Source organism: Scaptodrosophila lebanonensis, unplaced genomic scaffold, assembly GCF_003285725.1.
Source record: "Scaptodrosophila lebanonensis strain 11010-0011.00,11010-0021.00 unplaced genomic scaffold, SlebRS2 tig00000101-arrow-pilon, whole genome shotgun sequence".
NCBI lineage: Eukaryota > Metazoa > Arthropoda > Insecta > Diptera > Drosophilidae > Scaptodrosophila > Scaptodrosophila lebanonensis.
Window position 1 is genome coordinate 3,082,325 of NW_022060569.1, and position 18,841 is coordinate 3,101,165.

At 35.6% G+C, this 18,841-nt stretch overlaps 1 protein-coding gene across 2 annotated transcripts in view; it reads right to left on the minus strand.

Moving 5' to 3' along the window:
• Positions 1-5,523, minus strand: part of LOC115628087 (cholesterol 7-desaturase) — a 41,831-nt gene extending 36,308 nt beyond the window's left edge. Inside the window, exons 1-2 of one of the 2 annotated variants that reach the window (XM_030524064.1) lie at positions 5,339-5,523; positions 5,075-5,268 (exon numbers count right to left, since the gene is read on the minus strand). In XM_030524064.1, coding sequence (XP_030379924.1) covers positions 5,075-5,245 — 171 coding nt within the window. In that variant the 5' untranslated portion in view covers positions 5,246-5,268; positions 5,339-5,523. The remainder of the gene's footprint in view (positions 1-5,074; positions 5,269-5,338) is intronic. The other variant, XM_030524065.1, reaches the window with a different exon arrangement.
• Positions 5,524-18,841: the final 13,318 nt, after the last annotated feature.

The following is an 18,841-nucleotide window of genomic DNA, read 5'->3' on the forward strand; positions in this document are numbered from 1 at the left end:
CACACCTTGTAATGGTCAGGTAGAGCCAGGAAATTGCCAGGTGCTTAAATCTCCATAGGGGTATAGTCGGTCGGCCTCATCCTGCAGGCCACTATTGATTATAACTGTGAAAATTTACTAACAAAATACCATAAAATAAGCTACACAAGCACTAATCGTTTCATCTCAAACGTTATATTTTGTAAACCTAACTCTTATACTCATACGCACGAATAATAACCAATACAAATATCCATTGTACATATAAAGCTAGTAATAAAGGAACACACGCAGCATACAGTCGCTCTTATTTGAGTTCCGGGCATAAAACAATATAATATTTTTTACATGGTGCTGAAACCCGGGAACACAGTGTCTGTCGTTATTCTAAAATTAATGAGGTTGATTAGACATATATAATCGAGACGAAATAACTCATGGGCGTGTTTCAGTTACTCAAGGCGTTGATTAAATATATAATCAAAAAGATGGATCCCGCTTGTAGATCGACATGCAGAACACAACTAACCAAGTTGTGTAATAATATCGACAAGTACCACAAGGTGGCCAAGGATGGCGATATCGGCTCGTCAGGCCATTTCCACTCACAATGAGAGAGGCCTTGAAAATGAGCGACAAATGGAAGGCAACAACAGTTATAAGAGCTTCACTAAATTAAAGCCAATCGAGCTAAAGAAATTCAACGGATCTTTCGAAAATTGGATACCCTTTTGGGAGCAGTTTAAAATAGCAGTGCATGAAAATAGATCGTTGGATGCAGTCGCAAAATTTAATTATTTAAATGATGCTCTAACAGGTGAAGCAGCCGCAGTTCTTGAAGGATTTATTCCGTCCGAAACATGCTACAAAGATGCCGTCGAGCTGCTACTCGAAGAGTATGGAAGCACAGAGAAAATAATTGAGAGGTATGTGCAAAAATTGTTGAGTGTGAAGGTCGTCCAGGCAAACAATGACGTAAAGGGTCTGCGCCAACTATATAATGAAACGCAGGCAACAATCAGAACATTAAAGGCACTCGGAGTTTCCACGTCTCAATATGAGATTATGGTTAGTTCACTTCTTCTAAAATCAATTCCAGTTGGCATGCGCATAGAATATCATAGAGTACGCAAACGAGAGGAGCTCTCGCACAAAGCGCTCACACAGTAGGCATTGAGTTGCGAGAAAAGATATTGCGTAGTAAGGGAAGCTGTTTCAGGTGCGCTAAGCCAACTCATACGGCAAGATTTTGTAAAAATCAGCATTTAAAATGTTCAATTTGTAGCGGGCGGCACATTACAGCTATGTGCGATGGCAAGGCAAATCAGGAACAAGGCGGTGCACAAGAACAACACACAGAGACAGCGACACTCAGTACAATGGTGCAGAGCGTAAACAATGAGATTTATTTACAAACAGCCAAGGCGGTTCTTATAAGTGGTGAAATAAAGGTGTTGTCCCGTATTATAATGGATAATGGGAGCAAATGCACCTACGTGACGGAACGTTTAGCAAAACATTTAAAGTTGCCGGTCGTAGGTATGGAAAGAATTAGAATCGTCGCATTCGGCCAAACTGGTAAACAATCACGTGCAAAAAAGGGGAATACTTATAAGAGTACAAGTATATCCTAATTTTAAATTCAAATTTGGGTCTTTTCGCGCCTTATTGAGTCAATATGATCACGCATGAGCTCGGAATATGAAACACGGCACTCGTGTCAATGCCGTGCAGCGATGAGCCACGATCAAAAAGCACTGACAATTAGGGATGTAAAAAAACATCGATGTATCGAGCATCGACGATAATTTTACTACGATGCATCGATGTTTTCCAATGGTTTTTGGATAACAATGCATCGTCGATCCATCGATGTTTGTCCAAACATCGGGCCAACATTTGTTGGGCGGTCGCATTTCTTTGTGTGGTTTACCGAAGAAGGTATATTTTTATTAAAAATTATTTGTTGTTTTCATTAAAATGTGTATTTTGTAGTATACATTTTAGATTGTTAAGCATTTGATCTCCATTTTTTCATATATAATGTCAGACCAGAGAACTGCAACGAGTATGTTTGAGTGTGTTCAACCACCTTTGCTGAAAATTCAATCAAATCAGATCTTTGCTTGGCTGCTTATGATCGAACATGCATGAGCAATCTTTCTATTTTTACGAACAAGCACCGGTCTTGATTGGTTCGCTTTCAAACAGTTCAGGCTCGGTCACTTCGTTCAAGATGACTGGGTCCTGATCGAAACAAACCAGACTTTGCAGAATGCGTTATACTCGGGTATTACTCGAGTATTGCGCAGGTTTTACCCGAGTATTTCTCGAGAATTGCGCGGGTTTTACCCGAGTATGACCGTATAAAATATGCATTTATGTACATATTTATGTATTTGTGCGTGCATGTGTTGTTTGCAATTATGCGCAAACATGTATATATGTATGTACATATTTTAAATAAAGAGGTACAGAATGAAAAGAAAACATATGATGTATACATTTTTTTTTTATAAGTATTATGATATTTAGCACGATTTTATTTCTTAAAAAAGGAACACATCTTGAAATAAACAAATTAATATAAATTAAAATAACATAGCTTTTTTAATTTTAATAAAAAGGAAGGTTTTTTTTTTCGCCAATAGTTTTGTTGAATTCATTAATTTATATACATATACATCCTTGTATACGAAGTTACTATTGAACTAATAGCCAAAAAAAAACAATAGAAAATGCAAGTGCACGTGCACCCGCCGATATCATTGGTCATTTCTGTCATGATTGTAAATACGACGTTCGATCATTTCTTGCACGCAGCATAAAGTTTCGGTCACCGCCGCTCATTCTGAGTCTTTGCAGTTGTGATTCGAACTGAGTGTTCGTTGAGGGCTCGTTTGCAACCAGTCATTACTTGTCACTATACCCAAATGAAATAATCATACCGAGTATGGGTAAATACTCGAGTATGACCGAAAATGTAGTACTCGTTGCAGTTCTCTGTGTCAGACTTAATATGCTTAAAAGGCGTAACTAAAACGCGTCTTTGTTTTTAAAACTGTATTTTTTTAAGTTACGAGTACTTTTTTGATTACCAACATTAAGTAAAATAATATGAGAGTCTCTCTATTGATATATAAACATTTTTCATTTTAAAAATCTGTGTTGGTTTTCTCCTTAATATTAGCTTTTTTTCTTTTAAAGTTATTCTTTTAAAACATCGATGTTTTTTGCGATGCATCGACCATGCATCGATTTTTTATAAAGAGACATCAATATACATCAACATCGATGTTTTTCCTTCGACTTACATCCCTAATGACAATGCCCATCTCAATTTCCCAGAGTAAAACTTTGGATAGCTGAATCCACCCGTATTATCGATATCGATACATCGAAGTTTGAATGCAATAAACAGAATATCTAAGACAGGATTTATATGTTGATGAGCGGTTGCACTTGTTGGTGCAATTGTTGATAATTGTAGTTCTGTTAACTTGACGAATTGCGTGTAATGGAAATGATCAATATTGTCCTCAGATTTTGAAGCATTATATAATTCAAACAAGATGCGCACCCATTCTCAAATAATGTTTGTACGGGGCAGTTTTATTGTTGAAATACTTCCAACATGTTCTAGTAACAATTTTTGCCCCCTTTCTAAACAGCGCAGAAGGCAATAGTTGTTTCGATGATGAGGACATCGGCATCATATCTGGGTTGTTTTGTTGTGATAATAACAGTTTTAAATTTCTCAATAAGCATATCAATAATTTTTTTTTGTTGCATCGATTTGATAAAAACTTTTCTTGGCTAAATTTTGCAATCATTGTTAGGTCAAAATAATCTTAATATGCTTTTGAAAATAAAGCAGTTTTTATTAGTTGTTCCATTGCTTTAATATTTTTACTATAATCTGAGATCCGTCAAATACAACAACAATTCTGGAGCCATAAATTTTTTGTAAATATTTAATGTATTTATCTAAAATAACGGTCAAAGTATTGTCTTTGCCCCATATGCCGCGATATACCATCGATAATGTATGTATGTTACGTTATTTTCATCAACATCGATATGGACAGGTATCACATTATCATACAATGCCGCTTTCGTGGTTTTTCTCATGCCATTACTATCAAATAATGATGTCGGATACGGACTTAGTTCATATTGAAGATATTCTGTGGATCTACAGAGACTTTGCAATCGTTAATATTGACAGATTTGTTAACAGCTAAAAGCGCCAAAACCTTATCAGCCTGTTTTAACTTTATCTCATTAAAATTCAATATGGATAACAATAGTTATCCATAGATTATAATCCGATTTTATGGGCTCTGTGACAATTAATTTGGTCATTCCCAACTGGTCTGTATTGAAGAAGAAGACGATACCTAAATGCGACATCTGCCAGTAAAAAGCTAGTTCGAAATTCCAAGAATTACGGGAGTTACGATTTGTGGGGGAGAGGGGGGAGAGAGGGAAATTCCAAAATTCACAATTTCATAAGGCATCTTGGACTAAAATTTGGTGTCCCTAGGTCTTACAGTCTCCGAGATATAGGCGATTATACGAATGGAAAATCGGGAAAATCCCCATAGGGGGAAGTGGAGGGGGGGGGGGCAGGAATCAAAAAAATAAAACAAACTTGCACAGCGTACACATATAACACATCTTTGTGCGATATTTGGTGTGTCTACCTCTTATAGTCTCTGAGATCCAGGTGTTCATACGGACAGACGGACAGGGCTAGATCGAATCGTCTCGTCATGCTGATCAAGAATATATATACTTTGTGGGGTCTGCCACGCCTCCTTCTGCCTGTTACATTTTCAGCTCCCGCAAACCTAATATACTCTGTATATTTCATGTACAGAGTATAATTAACAAAAATTGGTGAATGCTTACATATTATATACAAGTATACTAATATATTATATATATATTAACAATTAATTAAATTCCATGACATGTGAGAGAGCTAGCAACGACTTGTGCATGCAGCTCAACCAGAATACGTCAGGGTAAAGCTTAATTCACATACTTCAAATATGAATGGAATTAATGGAAAACAAATGTATATAAATACCTTAGTCCAATTAAATGGTACAAAAAACATCCAATAGAAACATACAGTAAAAAGAATAATACTGCTATATATCCATACATTAGTTGCGGTTATGGTGTTACATATAAAATGCAAGTAGTCGGGTTCCATTATGTGCTCATATAGCAAGTGAGAAATCTGTATTGGGAACATCGATAACTCGCTTAGTCCGTTTTCTAATAGGAATTGAAATGAAATAATTGTTATAAATATTTTTAATTTGTAAATATTCATGTTAAAAATTACTTTACTAAAACTCGAATATATTTTCTGTTGTGTATCAGGCCGCGTATATTTCCAGAATGTGTTACAATTCAAAATGTGTAGCTAAAGGGCACAAGATCAATGTGACCAGGTGACACTTTTACAATAATACTTAACAAGGTATCGAATACCTAACATGCCTCTCCTTAGCTTTGTCATAACACTCAATAAAATATATACATTTGCATTGATACATGTTTAACATTATGATATATTTAACAATTAACAAAACAATTATTCATGGAGTTCAATAGAGATTTCATCATAAATTCAGGTCTAAATTCAACTTAATACATTTCATTTTGTTTTCTTAATTGCAAATATTTGATTCATAAGTTTCATTTTCTATTTTTAATTTTTAAGTGGAAGGCTTAACAACCTTTCCCTCTATACGTGGTCTTAGCTGTCTTCTGGTTGGTGTTGGTTCAGAAGGAATTACAGTGTCATTTTGACTTTTAGTTTCACTTGAACAATCACTTTCGATTTGATTATCTCGTTTTTCTGTTGCAATGTGTTTGCTTTCTTGATTTCTAATTTGATTTAAATGTCGTTTTATTTCACGATTGTTATGAGTTAAGATACAACAATAAGATCGAGGTCCCAATTGTTGGCTAACTGTTGCTTGAGTCCAACTTGCCTTGTTAGGATTTTTATAGTCCCTGACCATAACCTTTTGACCTTCTTTAAATCTTATGTCGCGATTACCTCTGTAACTCATGACACTATCCTCCTGCTTTTTGCTTATTTGATCATGTACAATTGGAGGTTTTAAAAACGAAAATCTGGTCTTTAGTTGTCTACCAAAGAAAAGTTTGGCTGGCGATTCGCCGGTCGTGCAATGAATCGTGTTTCTGTAATCTATTAAAAATCTATTCAGGATTATGTCAAAACTAGAATTGCTGTTAACTTTAATGCTTGCATTTATTGATTTTTTTACAGTCTTTACAAAGTTTTCAGCTTGGCCATTTGTCGCTGGATGACCAGGAGCTGTCAAAACATGCTTTCTGCCATTGTTGGCCATGAAAATGCGAAATTCCTCTGAAGTAAATTGTCTACCATTATCAGACACTAATACATCAACTAGACCATATCTACAAAATAATTCTCTTAAGGTTTTTATTGTAAACGATGACGTAATTTCCTTTGTTTTAAAAACTTCTACCCATTTAGAGAAAGAATCTACACATATCAATAAATAAAAATTATTTATTGGTCCTGCAAAATCTACGTGTATTCTACTCCATACCTGACCATTTGATTTCCACGGTATCAAAGTAGACTTTTCTGGACTTGGTTGTGATTCCTGACATGCGATACATTCTCTTATTAAATTTTCAATTTCTAAATCCATATTTGGCCACCATACGTATGAGCGTGCTAACATTTTTGTTTTCACCATTCCTAAATGAGATTTGTGGAACTCTTGTAAAACTTGATTCCTAAGTTTTGTTGGAACTATTACACGATGACCCCATAAGATACAATCGTACTCAACTGTTAGCTCATTTGCTTTATTTATGAAATTTGAGAATTCAGCCTTGTTTAATTTTTGTAGCGATCCAATTTTAATGGCTTCGCACACCTTTGAAAGGATTGAATCATGCCTTGTTTCACGAGCAATACTCTTGAAATTCAATTTAAACGGTATATCAGATTGAATGAAGTTAATATAATTGTATTCCTCACCTTCGTTTGATTTGTATAACTGAGGCATCCTTGAAAGTCCGTCAGCCTCAAAGAAATGAAATAATTGTTATAAGTATTTTATTTGTAAATTTTCATGTTAAAAATTACTTCACAAAAACTCGAATATATTTTCGTTTGAAGACCAGACTTGATTTAGGCTTTGATGTTTTTTAGTGTAACGGAAATCTGTAGTATTTAAATTGTTTTGAAGCACGATATACGTGTACGTATAAAATCATCAATGCAAAATGTTTTTACGCCATTCGAAATTGTATCAGAACAGCTAGTTTTTCTTTCCGCTATTTCTTTTTTTTTTTAGTACGAACATATTTATTTAATTTCAGCGAGTTTCAGTTCTTAGCATTGTGCATCTGAATACATCTGGAGATCTAACCTTTATTCGAACACACTACAACAAATGTAACACAGATTTCTATGCAAATATCCTATTCTTATGTGCATACATTTAGATGGCTTGGTATGATATGTAAATAATCTTTGAATGGGATGCAGAATATCGGTACTTGTGCATGTAGCAGAAAAGTAAATATATGGTGATTAAAAGCGTCATCGAATTCTAAGGCTAACATATTGAATGCACATGATGCGTTAATTTTCGTGAAGTAAATCAATTTAAGATAGCCTGCCTAATATTATTAATTTAAATACTTACAGTTTGTTAGGAAATAATTCAATAATCAATGTAAAAATTAAATATGACCTAAGTACATGGTACTATATTTTGTTGTAGGGGGTGCATTAAAAAAAGTCGTACTGCGTATACATATAAGGCATCTTGTTCTTATAGTCTCTAACTCTTATTATCTCTGAGATCTAGGTGATCATAAGAACAGACAGAGCTAGATTAATTCGTCTTGTCATGCTAATCAAGAATATATGTACTTTGTGAAGTCTGACACGGACCCTTCTACCTGTTACCTTTTTTACCTCCCGCAAACCTAATATACTCTTGTACGTTTTAGGTACAGAACATTACAAGTGGAAAAGGTAAGACCGGAGCCCCGACTTCGAAATAATCTTCACCTTAGTGTAGAAATAAAAAAAAATTAACATTATCTTAAAATAAACTTATGTGGATGATAGTAGTGGGGAATTATGTTTTTATTACGTGTACAAACTGTTTAACCTTTCTTAACATATGTTATTTTATTAACAATTTTTCTAAAAACGGTTACTGCTTTATACATTACACATTTATAGCACTCGATTTGCGAAAATACAGTTCAATTAGAAAATGTTCATGCGGAAAGTCTGCAGAATTGAACGGTTTGAACGGTTTTTGAACGGAGTTATCGCTTTAGCCTTCTGAATCTCTATATATATAAAACAGTTTGTCCTGACTGACTGATTGGCAATCAACGCCCAGCCCAAACGGTAAGACCTAGGAGGCTGAAAATTGGACACATGTTGTCTTCAGTGGTGTAGGTTTTGGTAAATTCGAACGCCAAAGGGGGGAAAACGTTTGTAGGAAAAATCTAAAATTTTCATCCAATTAACTTCAAACTTAGTTTATGTACTCTCAAAAAGAATACAAGAAAAACTGTATACTTGGTTTTTCACCATTTTTCCTGGGGCATGAAAAAAGGGGAGTTTTCCGTGGAAAAATTGAAACACAATCAACACCCCACAGCCCAAACGGTAAAAGTAAGGAAAGTGAATTTAAGGCTCAAGTATCCTGTCATAATGTAGGTGCTCACTAAGAAGGGTTTTTGGAAAATTCGAGCTCCAAAGAGAAGAAGTCGAGGTCCAAAGTTGGTTTTAAAGTTCTGCATTTCTGAATCGATCAACTTTAAATTTGGTTTTTATAATCTATAAAAAAATACAAACAAAACTGTGTTGGAGCTTGAATTATTGGGGTTTTAATATATATTCATTTTTTCAAATGAAATGTTTGTGTTATAAATTTTGTCCGATCGATTTCAAATTTGGGTAATATAATCTACGTAACTAAAATTACAACTTTGCATTTAACGATTTTTAAAATATGCATTTTACAAGTGCAGGCAGAACAAACAATACAAAATATCAAACAGTTGGGGACAACTAAGTATACAACACACACACACACACACACATGCAAGCAGCTGTTCGTGTAGTTGCGTGCAAACGATTGAAATAGCCAAAGCAAAATGTGAGACACTAATGTGTGAATGTTCATACATATGTGCACATCTATGTATTTACATATGTATCTACATATGTGTGTATGTACATTCGTCTTGCACTGACAGAGCAAGAAATGTTAATTAATTGAAAATTATATAACATTTTTAAAAGTAATTTTTTCTTTGTTTAGTGCATTTGGCATTAGGGTTTTCATTAATAACTTTATGCAGCAACAACAAATATCAAATAGTTGGGGACATCACATACACACACTCACACACACAACAAGCAACAGTTCGTGTCTATGTGTGCGGTTCTCTACGTACGGTTGAAAAAGTAAAGAGAAACGTACTTGTACATATGTATGTATGTATGTATGCCTGTGTATGAATATAGCATGTATGTACATTCGTATTAATGTATACATTGGGCAATCGAACACAGTTGTTTGATTGTAAAAAAATAATGCTCCAAAAACAACAACAACTGCAAGTCATTGGCTCGCTCTTCTTCTTTCGTTTTGACCATTTAATGTTAATTGCAAAGACAAAACGCCAAAAATTTATAGTTACCGTCGCTAGGCAACGACTGCGTAAGCGATAGTAAAGCAGAAACCGAATAACGGAGCTACGCATATTCTGCTTCGCATTGCGGGCAGATGTATGTATGTATATGATTTGTTCTTATTGATCTCAATAAATAATTAGATTTTATTATTTAAATATTCTGCTTATTGCATACAAACTTCAATATTTTGATGGTATCGGTGGCTTCAACTATCGAAAGTTTTACTCTAGCAAATTGAGATGACAATTGTCAGTGCTTTTTGATCGTGGCTCATCGCTGCACGGCATTGACACGAGTGCCGTGTTTCATATTCCGGGTTTGTGCGTAACCGTATTGACTCAATATGGCACGAAAAGACTCAAATGTGAATTTATATTAGGATACACATAGTCTATCTTAAAACGTTGCGTTATCTCTATATATAAAACAGTTTGTCCTGACTAATTGGTGATCAACGCACAGCCCAAACGGTAAAAGATGAAATTTGGACTCAAGTATCCTTTCATAGTATCCATCATAGTGTAGGAGCACACTAAGAAAGGCTTTTGGAAAATTCTAGCTCCAAAGGGGGGAAAACGAGCTTTAAAAAATATTAGTTATAGTGGTCATGTTTGGCAAGAACAAAAATGTAACGGACTACTGAACAATTTTTTGTCAAGAACAGAAAATGTTCATTTAAATACCTTAAATGCCTTCCTACTGGTAACTTATAAGGTGAAAACATATGGGTATGTTATGCACACACAAAATAAATACAATTGGAAACATTATATTGAGCCGGGTTAAGACGGGCAATACCTGAAAGTCCGTTTATATAACAGCCACGCACTGCTGACCGTTAGGTCAATAAAATGGTAAATAAGCTCGGAGCTGTTATCTTTTGCATCTTATAGAAATTTTGCATCTCCCAGTATGCTATCAAAAAAATTTATCCCGCCCATATAGAAATTGTACTGTTTTTTGCTCTGTCAATTTGGAGAACATGGGGTCCATTTTACTGTCCCGCCATGTACTGACTGCTATGTCTAAGCCATCATAGCTTGAAATAAACTCATCTCCGGCAGCTTGCAATTGGGAATTTGGGTTTTTCTTACTGCTCTCAAGGCTAAATTGCAACCATCTGCCACATATTTTAGCAAGAGAATGGAGGTAAAATAATTATCAAAATAAATACAGTGAACAATTTTGGTAAAACTCGTCAGCAATAGACCTTATTTTAAATATCCGGTCATTGCGAGTTTTTTTGATGGTATCTGTTTTCGATTTATCTCTTCAAATCTATTTTGATGCATTACTTCTTGAACCGCTATACCAATATTTTTGCCCATTATTTAGCTTCCATGTAGCTATCGCACCTTAAACCTAACCCAAGTAGGCCTTGGATTAGGGTGCGAGTTGGCAAATAATCATTGTGATAAACCACAATTGCGTACTTGGATCAGTCTGATGGACATTTGGCTTGATTTAATATCTTATGTTCTCAAATATTGATTTTGGACATAGATACAAAAAACAAGTGGAGAAGCTAAAGAAGAGTGTCCCGACATTTAAATACTCTGTACATATGTTTAAAAACCAAAAAAAAAAACTAAAACAAGTATAGAAACTAAAGTCGGGTGTCCCAGTGCAAGCCTTTTGAATGGCCTCTACGTCTGCATAACGCATTCCTTTCATGGGCAAATGCATTTTTCCGAAAAGGTAGAAGTCGCACGGTGCCATATCAGGTGAATACGGCGAGTGTTTAATGGTTAAAATGTGATTTTTGGTCAAATAATCGGTCACATGCGTCGATCGATGAGAGCAATTGTTGGTCCTCAGTCAATTTGTGTGGAACAAACCGTGCACACACCTTTCGTAAGCCCAAATGTTCTGTCAAAATGCGATAAATCGATGTTTTGGAGATGTTTAATTCCATTTCCATCAATTTCAATGATGATTTCGGCTGATTTTTGATTAACTTCGACAAACTCGATTGGGTTCCCACATATGTTGATGTTTCCTTTGCTGGCCGTGTTTATTTCCAGCCCGACTCGACTGGCTAAGTCCACGAGGTCATCAGCCTTGGATTGAATATCACAGAGTCTGTGAGAGATCAGACATATGTCGTCCGCATAGTCCAGGTCTTCAAGATGCCTGTTGAAGCTCCACGTGATGCCATGCTTGGATTTGATTTGCAGGACCGCCAGGTTGGCATCATCATACATCGCCTTGATTATGGCGATAATTTTGGTCGGTACTCCTTTCCCTGCAAGTGAACCAACCAACCGTACGAGTCTCGTCCGCATGCAGAACTACTCGACACCTCCGCGCCCATTTGCGTTTGAACCGGAGCCCATTCCCATGGTAATAGTCACTCCATTCGTTCTATGCGCGTGAATTATATGAACAGACCAATGAGCGAATCAGGCCGGGCCGCCACAGAAATTCCAGACGCAGTTTAATATAAGCACTAGGGCTATGGAGCCATTACAGGGCCCGCCACAAGCAGAAGGGACATGGCCGAATCTGTATATGGGCATTTCCAATCTGACATGTTATATTAAATAAATAAATTAAATAGTAAAATTTAAAAAAAAATTTTATATAGTTTAGTAGTAGTTTAATAGCACTATATGCGGTGAAAAATTATAGCTTTCGACCCTCAAGTTTATAAGATATAAGCCAAATTAGGCCCTGACGTGACGTTACAAAATAAGGAAGTGGGTTTTGGCTTGAATTACAAAATTGCAAAACTCTGGGAAATGAGAAGGACTTTTTGCTTGAATTTTTTTTAAAAATCGGTGCTCGCTTTTTAAAAATTTGAATTATGTTCTGACGTGACGTTACATAATTTTGATTGGAAAATTTGTAGTTAGTATTGTTTTTATATCCTGTATCCAAAGAGTATACTAGTTTTGTGCGAATGTATGTAACACACAGAAAGAGGCGTGGCAGACCCCACATAGTATATACATTCTTGATCAGGATGACAAGTCGAATCGATATAGACATGTCCGTCTGTCTGTATGAACGCAAGGATTTCAGAAAGTATAAGAAGTAGTAAAACCAAACTTGGTATCCAGATTCTCCTAAGTCCGAGAAAGTACGAGTTTGAGTTTTTTTCGATGCAATTTATTTGCAATTTATTTGTAATATTTTTTATAACATCATTTTGAATTTTGCGCGATTTCCATAAAATGGACTAAAATTCCCCCACTCCCCTGCTATTCATGTTTTTTTTTCATAACTGCCGTAATTCTTGGAAATTCAAATTTGGTAATTACATCCAATAATCACTAACTATGTGTCCGTATGTTAAGTTTCATCATGATTGGTCAATTCTGAAGAAAGTTATAGCCATAAATAAAATCGCTGCCCATGCGCTCTGTAGCTCTGCCCGCACCGCTGTTTTTGATGTTGCTGCTTTGGTTCAACTTTGTGCTGCATACATACATGCTTATAAACACGCAGAGACACGATTCTGATGTAAATGTATGCTGTTGAAATTGTACATGAACATGTCTCCACTATGGTATATATGTATTGAATAATTTCTATTTAATTTAATTAATATATATTTTTTTAATTAATTAAAAATATCTTTTTGTTGCATTTTTTTCTTTTTGATGGGAGGTACAGGGTATTTAAGAGTTGAGCTCGCTCGACTTTAGCATAATTTTGTTTTTGTAATTTCCCTTTTTTGTGGAGAGTACAGGGTATTTTACTGTCGGGCGTGCTCGACTGCGTTCTCTCTTGTTGTAACTTTTTATTAAAGAGAAGAAATAATCTATATATATAAAACAGTTTGTCCTGACTGACTGACTGACTGACTGATTGATGATCAACGCACAACCCAAACGGTAAAAGCTAGGATGCTGAAATTTGGGCTCAAGTATCCTATCATAGTGTAGATGCGCACTAAGAAGGGATTTTGGAAAATTCGAGCTCCAAAGAGGGGAAAACGAGCTCCAAAGTTTGTTTGAAAAATCCGCATTTTTAAGCCGATCGACATAAAACTTGGTTTCTAAAATCAATAAAAGAATACAAACAAAACTGCATACTTAGATTTTCGAAATTTGTGTTGGAGCTTGAAATTTTGGGTTTTTAATATTTATTCACTATTTCAAATGAAAAGTTTGTGTTATAAATTTAGTCCGATCGATTTAAAATTTGGGTAATGTAATCTACGTAGCTAAATCTACAACTTTGCATTCAAGGAATTTCAAAATATGCATTTTACAAAAGCAGGCAGAACAAACAATACAAAATATCAAACAGTTGGGGACAACTAAGTATACATACACACACATACAAACAGCTGTTCGTGTAGTTGCGTGCAAACGATTGAAATAGCCAAAGCAAAATGTGAGACAATAATGTGTGAATGTCCATACATATATGCACATCTATGTATGCACATATGTATCTACATATGTATGTACATTCGTCTTGCACTGACAGAGCAAGAAATGTTAATTAATTGAAAATTATATAACATTTTTAAAAGTAATTTTTTCTTTGTTTAGTGCATTTGGCATTAGGGTTTTCATTAATAACTTTATGCAGCAACAACAAATATCAAATAGTTGGGGACATCACATACACACACTCACACACACAACAAGCAACAGTTCGTGTCTATGTGTGCGGTTCTCTACGTACGGTTGAAAAAGTAAAGAGAAACATACATATGTATGTATGTATGTATGTATGTATGCCTGTGTATGAATATAGCATGTATGTACATTCGTATTAATGTATACATTGGGCAATCGAACACAGTTGTTTGATTGTAAAAAAAATAATGCTCTAAAAACAACAACAACTGCAAGTCATTGGCTCGCTCTTCTTTCGTTTTGACCATTTAATGTTAATTGCAAAGGCAAAACGCCAAAAGTTTATAGTTACCGTCACTAGGCAACGACTGCGTAAGCGATAGTAAAGCAGAAACCGAATAACGGAGCTACGCATATTCTGCTTCGCATTGCGGGCAGATGTATGTATGTATATGATTTGTTCTTATTGATCTCAATAAATAATTAGATTTTATTATTTAAATATTCTGCTTATTGCATTCAAACTTCGATATTTTGATGGTATCGGTGGCTTCAACTATTGAAAGTTTTACTCTAGCAAATTGAGATGAGAATTGTCAGTGCTTTTTGATCGTGGCTCATCGCTGCACGGCATTGACACGAGTGCCGTGTTTCATATTCCGGGTTTGTGCGTGACCGTATTGACTCAATATGGCACGAAAAGACTCAAATGTGAATTTATATTAGGATATACATAGTCTATCTTAAAACGTTGCCTTATCTCTATATATAAAACAGTTTGTCCTGACTAATTGGTGATCAACGCACAGCCCAAACGGTAAAAGATGAAATTTGGACTCAAGTATCCTTTCATAGTATCCATCATAGTGTAGGAGCACACTAAGAAAGGCTTTTGGAAAATTCTAGCTCCAAAGGGGGGAAAACGAGCTTTAAAAAATATTAGTTATAGTGGTCATGTTTGGCAAGAACAAAAATGTAACGGACTACTGAACAATTTTTTGTCAAGAACAGAAAATGTTCATTTAAATACCTTAAATGCCTTCCTACTGGTAACTTATAAGGTGAAAACATATGGGTAGGTTATGCACACACAAAATAAATACAATTGGAAACATTATATTGAGCCGGGTTAAGACGGGCAATACCTGATAGTCCGTTTATATAACAGCCACGCACTGCTGACCGTTAGGTCAATAAAATGGTAAATAAGCTCGGAGCTGTTATCTTTTGCATCTTATAGAAATTTTGCATCTCCCAGTATGCTATCAAAAAAATTTATCCCGCCCATATAGAAATTGTACTGTTTTTTGCTCTGTCAATTTGGAGAACATGGACCCCATTTTATTGTCCCGCCATGTACTGACTGCTATGTCTAAGCCATCATAGCTTGAAATAAACTCATCTCCGGCAGCTTGCAATTGGGAATTTGGGTTTTTCTTACTGCTCTCAAGGCTAAATTGCAACCATCTGCCACATATTTTAGCAAGAGAATGGAGGTAAAATAATTATCAAAATAAATACAGTGAACAATTTTGGTAAAACTCGTCAGCAATAGACCTTATTTTAAATATCCGGTCATTGCGAGTTTTTTTGATGGTATCTGCTTTCGATTTATCTCTTCAAATCTATTTTGATGCATTACTTCTTGAACCGCTAAACCAATATTTTTGTTCATTATTTAGCTTCCATGTAGCTATCGCACCTTAAACCTAACCCAAGTAGGCCCTTGGAATAGGGTGCGAGTTGGCAAATAATCATTGTGATAAACCACAATTGCGTGCATGGATCAGTCTGATGGACATTTGGCTTGATTTAATATCTTATGTTCTCAAATATTGATTTTGGACATAGATACAAAAAACAAGTGGAGAAGCTAAAGAAGAGTGTCCCGACATTAAAATACTCTGTACATATGTTTAAAAACCAAAAAAAAAAAAACTAAAACAAGTATAGAAACTAAAGTCGGGTGTCCCGGTGCAAGCCTTTTGAATGGCCTCTACGTCTGCATAACGCATTCCTTTCATGGGCAAATGCATTTTTCCGAAAAGGTAGAAGTCGCACGGTGCCATATCAGGTGAATACGGCGAGTGTTTAATGGTTAAAATGTGATTTTTGGTCAAATAATCGGTCACATGCGTCGATCGATGAGAGCAATTTTTGGTCCTCAGTCAATTTGTGTGGAACAAACCGTGCACACACCTTTCGTAAGCCCAAATGTTCTGTCAAAATGCGATAAATCGATGTTTTGGAGATGTTTAATTCCATTTCCATCAATTTCAATGATGATTTCGGCTGATTTTTGATTAACTTCGACAAACTCGATTGGGTTCCCACATATGTTGATGTTTCCTTTGCTGGCCGTGTTTATTTCCAGCCCGACTCGACTGGCTAAGTCCACGAGGTCATCAGCCTTGGATTGAATATCACAGAGTCTGTGAGAGATCAGACATATGTCGTCCGCATAGTCCAGGTCTTCAAGATGCCTGTTGAAGCTCCACGTGATGCCATGCTTGGATTTGATTTGCAGGACCGCCAGGTTGGCATCATCATACATCGCCTTGATTATGGCGATAATTTTGGTCGGTACTCCTTTCCCTGCAAGTGAACCAACCAACCGTACGAGTCTCGTCCGCATGCAGAACTACTCGACACCTCCGCGCCCATTTGCGTTTGAACCGGAGCCCATTCCCATGGTAATAGTCACTCCATTCGTTCTATGCGCGTGAATTATATGAACAGACCAATGAGCGAATCAGGCCGGGCCGCCACAGAAATTCCAGACGCAGTTTAATATAAGCACTAGGGCTATGGAGCCATTACAGGGCCCGCCACAAGCAGAAGGGACATGGCCGAATCTGTATATGGGCATTTCCAATCAGACATGTGATATTAAATAAATAAATTAAAAAGTAAAATTTAAAAAAAAATTTTATATAGTTTAGTAGTAGTTTAATAGCACTATATGCGGTGAAAAATTATAGCTTTCGACCCTCAAGTTTATAAGATATAAGCCAAATTAGGCCCTGACGTGACGTTACAAAATAAGGAAGTGGGTTTTGGCTTGAATTACAAAATTGCAAAACTCTGGGAAATGAGAAGGACTTTTTGCTTGAATTTTTTTTTAAAATCGGTGCTCGCTTTTTAAAAATTTGAATTATGTTCTGACGTGACGTTATTTTGATTGGAAAATTTGTAGTTAGTATTGTTTTTATATCCTGTATCCAAAGAGTATACTAGTTTTGTGCGAATGTATGTAACACACAGAAAGAGGCGTGGCAGACCCCACATAGTATATACATTCTTGATCAGGATGACAAGTCGAATCGATATAGACATGTCCGTCTGTCTGTATGAACGCAAGGATTTCAGAAAGTATAAGAAGTAGTAAAACCAAACTTGGTATCCAGATTCTCCTAAGTCCGAGAAAGTACGAGTTTGAGTTTTTTTTCGATGCAATTTATTTGCAATTTATTTGTAATATTTTTTATAACATCATTTTGAATTTTGCGCGATTTCCATAAAATGGACTAAAATTCCCCCACTCCCCTGCTATTCATGTTTTTTTCATAACTGCCGTAATTCTTGGAAATTCAAATTTGGTAATTACATCCAATAATCACTAACTATGTGTCCGTATGTTAAGTTTCATCATGATTGGTCAATTCTGAAGAAAGTTATAGCCATAAATAAAATCGCTGCCCATGCGCTCTGTAGCTCTGCCCGCACCGCTGTTTTTGATGTTGCTGCTTTGGTTCAACTTTGTGCTGCATACATACATGCATATAAACACGCAGAGACACGATTCTGATGTAAATGTATGCTGTTGAAATTGTACATGAACATGTCTCCACTATGGTATATATGTATTGAATAATTTCTATTTAATTTAATTAATATATATTTTTTTAATTAATTAAAAATATCTTTTTGTTGCATTTTTTTCTTTTTGATGGGAGGTACAGGGTATTTAAGAATTGAGCTCGCTCGACTTTAGCATAATTTTGTTTTTGTAATTTCCCTTTTTTGTGGACAGTACAGGGTATTTTACTGTCGGGCGTGCTCGACTGCGTTCTCTCTTGTTGTAACTTTTTATTAAAGAGAAGAAATAATCTATATATATAAAACAGTTTGTCCTGACTGACTGACTGACTGACTGACTGATTGGTGATCAACGCACAGCCCAAACGGTAAAAGCTAGGATGCTGAAAATTGGGCTCAAGTATCCTATCATAGTGTAGATGCGCACTAAGAAGGGATTTTGGAAAATTCGAGCTCCAAAGAGGGGAAAACGAGCTCCAAAGTTTGTTTGAAAAATCCGCATTTTTAAGCCGATCGACATAAAACTTGGTTTCTAAAAATAAAAGAATACAAAGAAAACTGCATACTTAGATTTTCGAAATTTGTGTTGGAGCTTGAAATTTTGGGGTTTTAATATTTATTCACTATTTCAAATGAAAAGTTTGTGTTATAAATTTAGTCCGATCGATTTAAAATTTGGGTAATGTAATCTACGTAGCTAAATCTACAACTTTGCATTCAAGGAATTTCAAAATATGCATTTTTCAAAAGC